Source organism: Aulostomus chinensis, chromosome 16 (assembly GCF_037954235.1).
Source record: "Aulostomus chinensis isolate RoL2024-O1b breed Wild chromosome 16, RoL_Achi_v1.0, whole genome shotgun sequence".
Lineage (NCBI taxonomy): Eukaryota > Metazoa > Chordata > Actinopteri > Syngnathiformes > Aulostomidae > Aulostomus > Aulostomus chinensis.
The window spans coordinates 25800281-25811382 of record NC_141335.1 but is presented as its reverse complement, the minus strand read 5'-3'; the positions used below and the strand labels follow the sequence as shown (position 1 = coordinate 25811382).

General features: G+C 48.7%; 1 protein-coding gene across 3 annotated transcripts in view; it reads left to right on the top strand.

Annotated features, from left to right (window-relative positions):
* The window catches only part of hmgcll1 (3-hydroxymethyl-3-methylglutaryl-CoA lyase like 1), an 18208-nt gene extending 7164 nt beyond the window's left edge, over window positions 1-11044 (top strand). For all 3 annotated transcript variants that reach the window (XM_086179617.1, XM_086179616.1, XM_086179614.1), the window contains 8 exons: window positions 586-663; window positions 1094-1201; window positions 1510-1605; window positions 1783-1931; window positions 3359-3422; window positions 3542-3730; window positions 9352-9477; window positions 9745-11044. In XM_086179617.1, coding sequence (XP_086035743.1) covers window positions 586-663; window positions 1094-1201; window positions 1510-1605; window positions 1783-1931; window positions 3359-3422; window positions 3542-3730; window positions 9352-9477; window positions 9745-9861 — 927 coding nt within the window. In that variant the 3' untranslated portion in view covers window positions 9862-11044. The remainder of the gene's footprint in view (window positions 1-585; window positions 664-1093; window positions 1202-1509; window positions 1606-1782; window positions 1932-3358; window positions 3423-3541; window positions 3731-9351; window positions 9478-9744) is intronic.
* The last annotated feature ends 58 nt before the right edge of the window (window positions 11045-11102 follow it).

Sequence of the window (11102 nt, the reverse complement as noted above, 5' to 3'; positions counted from 1 at the left end):
GGAACATTGTCAAGCTCAACCTTTTTTGGTTCGTTCCAAATGTTGAACCACCTTCCGCTGAGAGCCGAGGGCGTTTTTCAGTGTTCAGTTTCATTGGATTTTGTTAGAAAATACAGGCTGCCAGAATAAAAAATCATACTTGGTGGACACGAGCCATAAAACTGCATCATAAATTAGCTTGTTAGAGGTTTCTGCTCACTTGAATGCAGTTTTTTTTATTTATTTTTTTTTTTATGTGTGTGTGTGTGTGTGTGTGTGTGTGTGTGTGTGTGTGTGTGTGTGTGTGTGTGTGTGTGTGTGTGTTGTAGACGCCCTGATTCTCAGAATATCCCCAGAGGTTCTGGTGGAGTTACCCTCACCTTCCTTCCCAGACTGACACACCTCTTGGCTTTGTGTCCTAATGCATGACAGCCGTATGTTTTGGTTATCGGGTGTCATCTGGCAGAGTCGAAATGAGCCGTTCATGTTCGAAAAGAATAAGAGCAGGCCAAGCGGATGATTGACTGCTTATGTTGAATGTCTCCTTGAGTTGTATTGATCTCTGTATCCTCCTCTCTGTTTTGTCTTTGGATTTGATTTCTGCAGACCGTATCGGGGCACAAGTATCCCGAGTTTGTGAAGATTGTTGAAGTCGGGCCGAGAGATGGACTCCAAAATGAGAAGGTATACGATGTCATTTTGAATTCAAGTTATATGCAACCACATACACACGATCGTCCGTGGAAAAATGTCCCTGTATCTTTCATACATTAAAAAAAGTCATAACACATGGTTTTGTATGCCATAATTGCCAGGAGCATATGTTTTACATTTTCTTTGAAATTCAATCGGAAAAATGACATGGCTTCTGGCTTAGGTTCTCTGCTTAGCATGTCACAGCTGTATCGTTCCTTATTGCACGCCAGACGTTCTACAGATCTCGTTGGATGCCGAAATAATTTAATTACCTCAATGTGTAGTCATAAGGATATTTTACAGGCCTATATTTAGAGGTATAGCATGGGAACGTAGATGTCAGCGCGTAGATGCTTGGTGTTGCTCTCATCTGGAGTGGAACCCAGAAAGCACTGTTTCAGTTTTCATTGTTCCCCAGGAATTTGTTCCTACAGGGGTGAAAATCCAGCTGATAGACATGCTCTCGGGAACCGGCCTGCCTGTGATCGAGGCCACCAGCTTCGTCTCCGCCAAGTGGGTACCACAGGTAATAACTCCTGGCCGTCTCCTCCTGCATCCCAGTTGGGCCCGCAGATGTTTTCCTGTGGAACGTTGTCAGATATTTTCTGCAAATCCCTCTCGCCCTCCCCATCATAAATTGTGTTATAAATTCTATTTACTTCATGGGCGCAAGCAAACGCGTCTGCTTTATTTTGAGGGATGAAGTAATTCAGCCCCCGATGGATTCCACTGCGCCAACAAGGATGTGAAAACACTGATGTGTTTCCAGGGACGTTTTCAGATGATGCGAGGGCTTTATTTTCCGACATCATATGTTTTCCTCGTTTCATTCAGATGGCGGACCACACTGATGTACTCCGAGGAATCCAGAGAGCTCCTCATGTTCGCTACCCGGTCCTGACACCTAACATGCAGGGTTTCCAGGACGCCGTACGTCTTCATTTTCAGTTCATCACGATGATCCCTGCTAAAACCACAGCTATTCAGCCGCACCGTTCCTCTTCAGTTATTCACTCGTTGCTGCCAGTGTTCCTCCGCTTACGTAAGTGTTCTCCAACTGCGGTGTTCGGAACAGTTTTACAAGTTCATTTTTCTCTCCTGCTGAAGGTCGCAGCTGGTGCTACTGAGGTGGCAGTGTTTGGGTCGGCGTCAGAAACCTTCAGTAAAAAAAATATCAACTGCTCCATTGACGAAAGCATGCTGAGGTTCGAGGAAGTCATCAACAGGGCCAGAGAGCGCCAAATACCGGTCCGAGGGTCAGTGCTCGCTGACAGGCGGCGGATATGTGTGTTTATGTGTTGCAGAGCAGGAGCCACAGCGCCAGGGACTAGCAGACCACCAGGGACTAGCAGACCACCAGGGACTAGCAGATCACCAGGGACTAGCAGACCTCCAGGGACTAGCAGATCACCAGGGATTAGCAGATCACCAGGGACTAGCAGATCACCAGGGACTAGCAGACCACCAGGGACTAGCAGACCACCAGGGACTAGCAGATCACCATGGACTAGCAGACCACCAGGGACTAGCAGACCACCAGGGACTAGCAGATCACCAGGGACTAGCAGATCACCAGGGACTAGCAGATCACCAGGAACTAGCAGACCTCCAGGGACTAGCAGATCACCAGGAACTAGCAGATCACCAGGGACTAGCAGATCACCAGGGACTAGCAGACCACCAGGGACTAGCAGATCACCAGGGACTAGCAGACCACCAGGGACTAGCAGACCTCTAAGGACTAGCAGACCACCAGGGACTAGCAGACCTCTAAGGACTAGCAGATCACCAGGGACTAGCAGACCTCTAAGGACTAGCAGACCACCAGGGACTAGCAGATCACCAGGGACTAGCAGACCACCAGGGACTAGCAGACCACCAGGAACTAACAGATCACCAGGGACTAGTAGACCACTAAGGACTAGCAGACCACCAGGGACTAGCAGACCACCAGGGACTAGCAGATCACCAGGGACTAGCAGACCACCAGGGACTAGCAGATCACCAGGGACTAGCAGATCACCAAACTAACAGACCACTAAGGACTAGCAGACCACCAGGGGCTAGCAGACCTCTAAGGACTAGCAGACCACCAGGGACTAGCAGATCACCAGGGACTAGCAGACCACCAGGGACTAGTAGATCACCAGGGACTAGCAGACCACCAGAGACTAGCAGATCACCAGGGACTAGCAGACCACCAGGGACTAGCAGATCACCAGGGACTAGCAGATCACCAAACTAGCAGACCACTAAGGACTAGCAGACCACCAGGGACTAGCAGACCACCAGGGACTAGCAGACCACAGGACCAGACGCTCAGGGTAGCAAACCAATGTCAAATATTGCATCTTGTGTCCTGAATGGATATAAAGTTATCATTGATCCTGGACACATTCAGAGGGTACAGGACCAGCACGTGCCTCCATCACAGCTGGTTCCATGATCAATAATAACTTTATATCCAGATTCGTTCCAAGACCTCATCAATTACTTTCATCTCCCCACCCGAATCATAAAACTGTTCCTCATGAAAACCTTTAAGATCTCCAGCTGACACAGAAGAACAGAGCAGCGACAGGGGTGTTGTTGTTGTTGTTGTTGTTGTTGGGAGTGTAGGCGCGAGCCGCTGGGGTTCGTAGCACTTTGATGACATCACCAACCATGACCTGCTCTTTCACAGGTACGTCTCGTGTGCCCTGGGATGCCCCCACGAGGGACACGTCCAGCCCTCCAAAGTTGCCGAGGTGACACCTACTGGTGTTCTATAAAAATATTCTGTAAAGAATTCATAGATGTGTTGTTTCTGCTGGTCTCTTTCAAGCACGCCTTCCAAGACTCTCCATGTGCTTCCTCCTCTCTGAAGGTGACAAAGCGCTTGTATGACTTGGGATGCTACGAGGTGTCTCTCGGGGACACCATCGGCGTCGGGACACCAGGTTCCATGAGTGAGATGCTGCAGTGTGTGATGATGGAGGTTCCCGCCAGCGCTCTCGCTGTCCATTGCCACGACACTTACGGCCAAGCCCTCCCCAACATCCTCACTGCCCTCCAGGTAGGAACTGAGCCAGTACAGTACTCCTGTCGCCACCAGGAAGAAGCCCAGGCCCGATTACATCCTCCTTGGTGGGAGGAAAAGAGCTCAGTGAGACATTTCACCTTCAGAGCAACCGAACGAGGTCATAGAAACTGGTTAGAGAAGCTCAGACGCATTCAAAACAGAACTTACATGTGATTGGATGAACCGTGTGTCTGTCACGGGCTTCTTCAACCAATCAGAGCGACAAACAGATGTGAGGGCTGAAGCCTGGAGAAGAAACGCCGTCATTGCTCCTCTGTCTCCAGTTCCGATGTGACTGGCGCTGCAGCAGCAGCCTCACTAACCTCCTCAGGAGACGCCTTTTTTTTTGTTTTGACGGACTGTTTGTTTCCCTCCGTCACACCAAACCTCTCCAGCAGATCTCCCAAAAACACAAACATGGAGCTCCAAGCCTGGCGAGATGGTTTCTGGCGTGATCCTGTGACCTCACGATCTCACAAAACCAGCAAATTTTTCGAGCCTTCAGGCAAAAGCAGACCAACATAAATATGCAGAAATAATAGAATTTAGAAACTCAGAGAAAACGTTCTTCATCCAAGAATGTGGACACCAGAAAAGCCATCAAATGCTGTTGATACATTTTCCTCCCGGCAGCTGGACTCAGTCCTGGGGACCACGACCAGGGCCGAGTCCTGGAGCCGAACACGCGTCCCTCGACTCAAACACTTGGAGGAACTTCCATGAAAAGACGGGTCATTATAGAAATGCAAGGAAAGACACCAAGTATCATAATCAATATTTGTGTAGTGTGGTTGTACACACACACACACACACACACACACACACACACACACCCACTAGTTCTTCAAAGTAGAGGAGGACTGGGGGGGGCAACCTAAACCCAGACAACTTCAAAGGGATGGAGAGGCGAGGGGGCGGCCGGAGGTCTGGGAGGGTCTGGCCTCTGATGGAAGGAGGCTGGTGAACTCTCTGGAAGCGCGCTCACTTCACCGCCAGGACAGCGTCGCCGGCGAGGAACGTCGTCTCGCAGAGGTCGGCGTGACTGGAAGAGGAGGGCCGTTTATCTCAGAGCTGGAAATGTTGCGTGTCCTCGCTGGTGACACATCGCCCTCCTCATCCTCCGCGAAGGGTTACGTGTTGACAGTCGGACTTCTTGCTTCCCCGTGGCTTGGCAGCAACTTTTGAGCACCTTTGCTTTATGACGAATGTGGCTGGTGTTGTGGCGAGCTGCAGGTTGATCATGGAGGGATGCCCAGCCTTCGCATGACTCAGTGTTTGTTACTCATCGTGACATGAAGAAGAGCAACCAGATGTGCAGCCGAGGCGGCGACTCGCGCTCCAGCGTTTCTTAAGCAACAGCCAGCTTCCCTGAGTAGCTCTGATTTTTCAAGTCGTCTAAAACGTAAAACATATCAAGTTCAAGCATTCGGTCCAGAACATTCTCATATAAAATAGACCTTCATGTAATACGAGGCGCAAAGAACAGCTGGCAGCCTCCTCCTCTGTCCTTCTCTGTCAATGGGCAGGAATGAGAATGTGTTGTCCAAATGTTATGAGACTCTGAACGTGGCGGGAAGCTTTCACGATGCCGTGTCAGTCCGCCACATCATGAATGTGTTCTCTGTTTGAGAGAGCAGCAAATAAAATGTGTAGGTTACAATGGGACACAGAGAGGAGCAGCAGCCGTCAATCAACGAGGAAGAAATACGATCTAAACGTCCCACAAAGCAAGATGAGTCACCAACTGCCCACTGGAAAAAACTCCCAGAATCTTAATGAACATAAGATATTTCCAGCAGACCCTCCCTTCACGCATTATTGCAGTCGTATTTCCACGCCGCCCCGGTGAGGAGCTGTCGTCCTCGTCCGTCTGACATGAATCCAGACATAAAACAGAGGTAACGCAGATCCGGATGTATCAGTTCTCCGCAGCACATTGTTGTGGCAGAGGACGCCGCTCATTGGGGGCTGGGTGGGTCAACAGATGTGAGGGGTCGGCACAAAGGCTCACCTATTCAGTGTCTGCTAGACAAAGCGTGTGAGAGCTGGGCGGATAGAAGGACCCTGGGGGGCTCCTAACTCATCCATGGCTGGGCCGTTGAGCGCTCTGACAATGCTGCGCTTAAAGGCCAGTGGAAAATGATCCTTTCAGTCACTCTGCGCCGCGCACGATGAGAAGTTCACTGCTGTGCTGCTCGTGTGATTGGAGGAGAGTTTGCGGGGCCACGCCGCTGTCAGGTCCAGCGTTTGCGTCGCAGAACCTCTGCAGCAGAGCTGAAGACATCGCGTGTAAAGTAGCAAATATTTTCAAGCTTGGGCCTGGTGTGGGACGGCGTGGTGAAGAAGCCCAGTGGGATGGGGGTGGGGTGGGGGGTGGAGGTGGGGGTTGCAGCTCCTCTGTGGATCATGATTCATCACAGCTGCCCGTGGCCACAGAAACTAATAGCAGCCGGGGATATTTAGCCGACCATTTGCTCACCTATAAACAAGATGGAAATGAAAGATTTTATCAGAGCGTTCATTACGGTGTGCCAGAGGTCCGCACCACCAACTGGGACAGAAATGAATTCCCCCGGCGCTGTCAGCCCTGAGTCACCTCTTTTGTTCCTGATAAAGGCATTCCTCCGTCTTTGTACCTTTTCTCTTTTTTTCCAGGAGGTCTGGGGGGGCTTTGTTACCAACCTTCTCCTGGCAGCTCACACAATGACAACGTATGTACTTAGATTACACAGGCTTGGCAAGGAAAATTATTTATTCTTACCTGCAATTTCAGTGTATTGTGTGCAGCTGCAGCTGGGGAGCACAGCAGAACCTGTTTGTGCTCACACGCCAGCGCTCCACGCACAAGAATTCGCTGCAGCTCTTTGTTGACATCAGTCCTTCAGTGGCTTTTTGTAGTTGGACAGAAAACCTTTCTAGAATCTTTCTGTCACAGTTAAATTACTGGTAGTTTCTACTTCAATCCCATTTCTGTCCACACTTCACGTATTAGTAGTAACAATAATAATTATAATAATAATCACGGTTATAGTCAAGCAATTAGCTGGCACGACTCTTAATCGTTCTGTAAATGATACTGTACTTTATGAAATAAATACAGACATTATACTGCACTAAATTACGGAATGCATGAATGACTGTAGCTGACATCACGGCTCGGTAGAAAACTTCATTACGTGGAGAAGTGCATTCAGCCGGATGTGCGAATTCTTCAGTTTGTATTTTTAGAAAAAGGAGAGAGAGTCTTTGGAAACGTCCCTTAATTAATGATTTAATTAAAATAAACCCTTCCCTTTGGGAAATGCTTAACCTTTATGACAGAGAAACAGCAATAAAGAAGGCAACGCTGTAAAAGTTGTCATAAAGTTGAGAGCAAAGGAGTGAGACAGCGAGCTGGAGCCTTCCTCTACTTGTTAAGTTGCATTTCTCTCAACACACCTGTCACACTCGGGTTCTAAAGGCAAATAAGGCACTGAAGGTCCCCGGGTTTAGCGATGCAGTCATCGTTTATTGTTATTGTTGTTGTTGTTGTTGTTGTTGTTGTTGTTGTGCAACTGTGTTCTGTCTCTGTTGGTTTGAGAGTCGCAGCTCAAAGCCCAGCTCTGGTTTTTGCGGTCCTTCTTCACGAAGCTCCACCGTGATGAAGTTCGCATGACAAAGTGAATGAACGAACCCTTCGGTCCAGAGTTTTTATACTCCAATAAATCATGCAGTGAAAATATCATTTATTTATTCTCTACAGGTTTGTTTTCCCAGCAGTGTCTGGGGGCGGCTTTCTCATGGCCCATGTCTTCATGTGTTACGGGTAGGAGGTGATAAATGTGTCAACTGTGGGGCTGTGACAGTTTCTTTCAGCCTCTCGGTTTATGGAGCGGTGGCCAAAGCATCACCGCTTCACATCCCTCGCTGAACACACACTCGCTCTTTCTCTCTCTCTGACGCAGTTACAAAACCAAAATGGGAGCTTGTCCGTCTTCAGCCTCGTCAACTCAGAGTGTAGAATGTCAACAAGCTTATCCCAAATCACGCACGTTTCAAAATGCACTGTGTCTTTACACAGGAATGTATTGTTTTGATAGAGCCGCAGCTCAGCGAATACGGGTCCTGAGCGCTGAGTGCACATCTGGTTTCTGGGCAGTGTGAATCTAAGTGAGCACTGGCAGGCTCCAGCTGCTGACCACCAATTCCTGCGCGATTAGAGTCCAGAGGAACAGGGCACGCTGCTGAAGGGTTTGTTTTGTTCCTCTCGGAAACAGTATGCTAAAGACCTCTGGCTTTACACGGTTTGCAGCTGAAAGCGAGAGGATTGGCATGGTAGATTACAACTCTGTGTTTATACAACAAAAAATTCTGCCTAGTACAATATCCTGCTCTGGCTTTAACCAAGGTCTGGAAATCTCGTGCACTGCACACACCGGAGTAGATCTCCTCCACCCCCCCACCTCCTCCTCTGGCCCTGCCAACACAAACAGCAATTACGGCTGGCTTAGACGGCCCCTGGAAGAAGTGGGTTCTTGTCTTTTAATTTCGCTTGCTTGATCCTTCTCGGCGGGGTGAAAGTCCTTCATGACCCAATGCCACTGAGAGTATCGGCGTGTTAATTTTGTCTCACTGTGGGATCCTCTGACATCTGGTTCTGCCACGGAAGCTGGAAAACATCTTTAATATTCTCATGACAATCCCCGGGACATGTGGAAAACATCCCGAGACCTTAGTCAGAAACGACTGGGAACCCGAACGTCTGGCTTCGTCATTTTTTGAACAAGTATAACAAAGCTTATACTTGTGGTTCCGTTCATTTACATCGCCAGGTTGGCCTCGTAGAAGATGAGAAATGTATCCATAAATGAGCTCTTCCTGTGGCGTCCACATCAAAATAAAGTCAGCGTCCTGGAGTTTGCTAACAAGCCTTTTAAGCCGTCCAAGACAAACACTGATATTTGTGAAAAAACACCATTAAAATTCATATGGAGGCCAGAGAGTTGGTATGCAGGCTGTTAAAAAAAAAAGGAACATTTTCCCACAACAATTATTTTGCTTGCAAGCAGCCAAGGAGCCTGAATGCAGAAAAGAACTAGAAATTCTTGTAAAATTCTTACAAAAGACCAGAAACATTTCCACTGCAGATCTCGGCGTAACAAATTATGACACTAATGATTATAGTTGCAGCAACTGCACGTTTGAGTAGTAATATTATAATTCCTGTATTGTTGGAAGGGTGTAATCCACACCGTCCACTTAAGGGAAAAATGTCTCCTGAACGTGGCAGGAAAGCGAATCCCTCTGGTTGAGGACAGAGGTGCTGTGAAAACAGCAGTAACCAGCAGAATCAGAAACACATGAAAAGTTCCGCTCAGCATTTAGAAAGTTCCTCTCCGGCGAACAAGGCTGCACTATGTGGTGCTGGTGGTTTACACTGACAAAGAGGATGACTAAGCCATATCGTGGGACGTTCTGTGCCAACTCATCCTCGAGACCGCAGTTCTCCTAAACATCTGTAGAACACGACCGCAGCCTGGCGAGGCGTGCTGCCCCGGCGGGGCCGGCGGGCCCAACAAGGAGCTTTGTTTCTGGGTTTTACCTGAGGTGAATGTATCTGCTGTGTGTCCTTGCAGATGGGGGTCTGTGTGGTGGACTCGGCAGTGGCCGGCCTGGGAGGTTGCCCGTACGCTCAGGGATCGTCTGGCAACGTCTCAACAGAGGATGTGCTCTACATGCTCCAGGGCATGGGCATCCAGACCGTGAGTGTGCAACCCTCTTCCAGAGAGCTTTTACTCAAACACAGCGTTCTGCAAACATTCGGCTCCGTGAATGTTGGTTTTATAATATCAGTGGTTTTGCTCAACTTGCAGTCAGCCACTCTCTGGCAGGCTCCACCTCAGCAACTATTTATTTAACAAGTCCTACCTCTGCTGGTGGAACGTTCTCACTACACTTTTCACCTGTCGCTCTCGTCTGTCACCTGCCGCTTCAGAGTTTGTTCATTTTGACATTTCTTTTCTCTGCAGGGAGTGAACCTGGCCAAAGTTCTTGAGGCCGGGGACTTCATCTGCAGTGCTTTGCATCGCAGGACGAACTCTAGAGTTGCTCAGGCAAAGAAAAAGGACGACGCTGTGATGTTTTAGAACCTTCCGCTCGGTTCTGGTCCAAGTGCTTCCCCTTTTGTTGCTGCCTTTGTGCCGATGCTGCTGAATCGTATATTCCTGGTTGGTACCTCGATTTGTCCTTGACAGTTTTTTATTCCAAACTCATACAACAAAAGACTGGTTCAACAATCAGGTCCAACCCCCCCACTCACGCTCCCTGTGGAGGTACACACACACACACACACACACACACACACACACACACGCACACACATAATCAATCAACTGGATCAATGCAGAGTTCTTTCTTTCTTGGACCCACTGAAAGAATCTCCATAGGCTCAACGGTCTTCCAGCGTCACATGACCTCAGCTCATCGCTACATTTCACCGTGATACAAAGGCTCGTTTCAGATCATCCCATTCAGGCGTCTGAGCTCACAACAAAGCAGCGAGGACGCGTCAGCTTGAACTGGGGGCGAATGACCAGCGAGCATCAGTGACGAAGGTCACTAACCTGAAAAGTTCTGAATATAATTGGAACTTCTTACAGGTTCACTCATCCACTTGCAGGTTCTAACACTGTCACATTCATTCGCGCTGACCAATCGTCTCACTCGTTACTTTCCCAAAGTGGTCGACCTCATAACAAAATAAGAGCTGAGTTTGCTACAGCCGATTGTGAAGTGAGAGAGACGACAAACTGCTCAAGAACAAGTTCCTCCCTGGTTCTGTTTGGTGTGACGACTCACCTGGAGCTGTGAGGTCCAGTTCGCTGCCCAGCTGAGCCTCTCCAGACAGGACGGGTCTGGGATCGCTGTCCTCATCCGGACAGATCGTCTCATGCACGGCTGCGTTTCTCTCTCGTCTGTCTGTATTCTAATTGATGGCTGTAAAATATTCTAAGAAAACGCCGGATCAGTTTTTATCTTGTGAAAAGATGAACAATGTTCTTGAGATGAAAGAATCGCTCATCGTGGGGATGCTCCAGTGGGCCCTGGGATCACGCAGATCCCTGCTGTCCTTGGCTTTCGGGCTCCTCTGCTCTTCTGTCTGGTTTGTTTATTGTTGGCTTTTGTCTTCAGCCAGTGCCTCATTTGTCAGTCAGACTAATTAGCATGAAACTGTGAGAGCCAGCAGGACTTCTGATGCAAACTGGGACTGAAAAACTCCCCCTGTAATGAATGGATCTGAAATGAAGGGGGAAGATTTGCATAAGTGTATTAAATGTGGTAATTGTCTCCCTGCAAAGGTCCATCATGTATGCTAACGATGATCCAC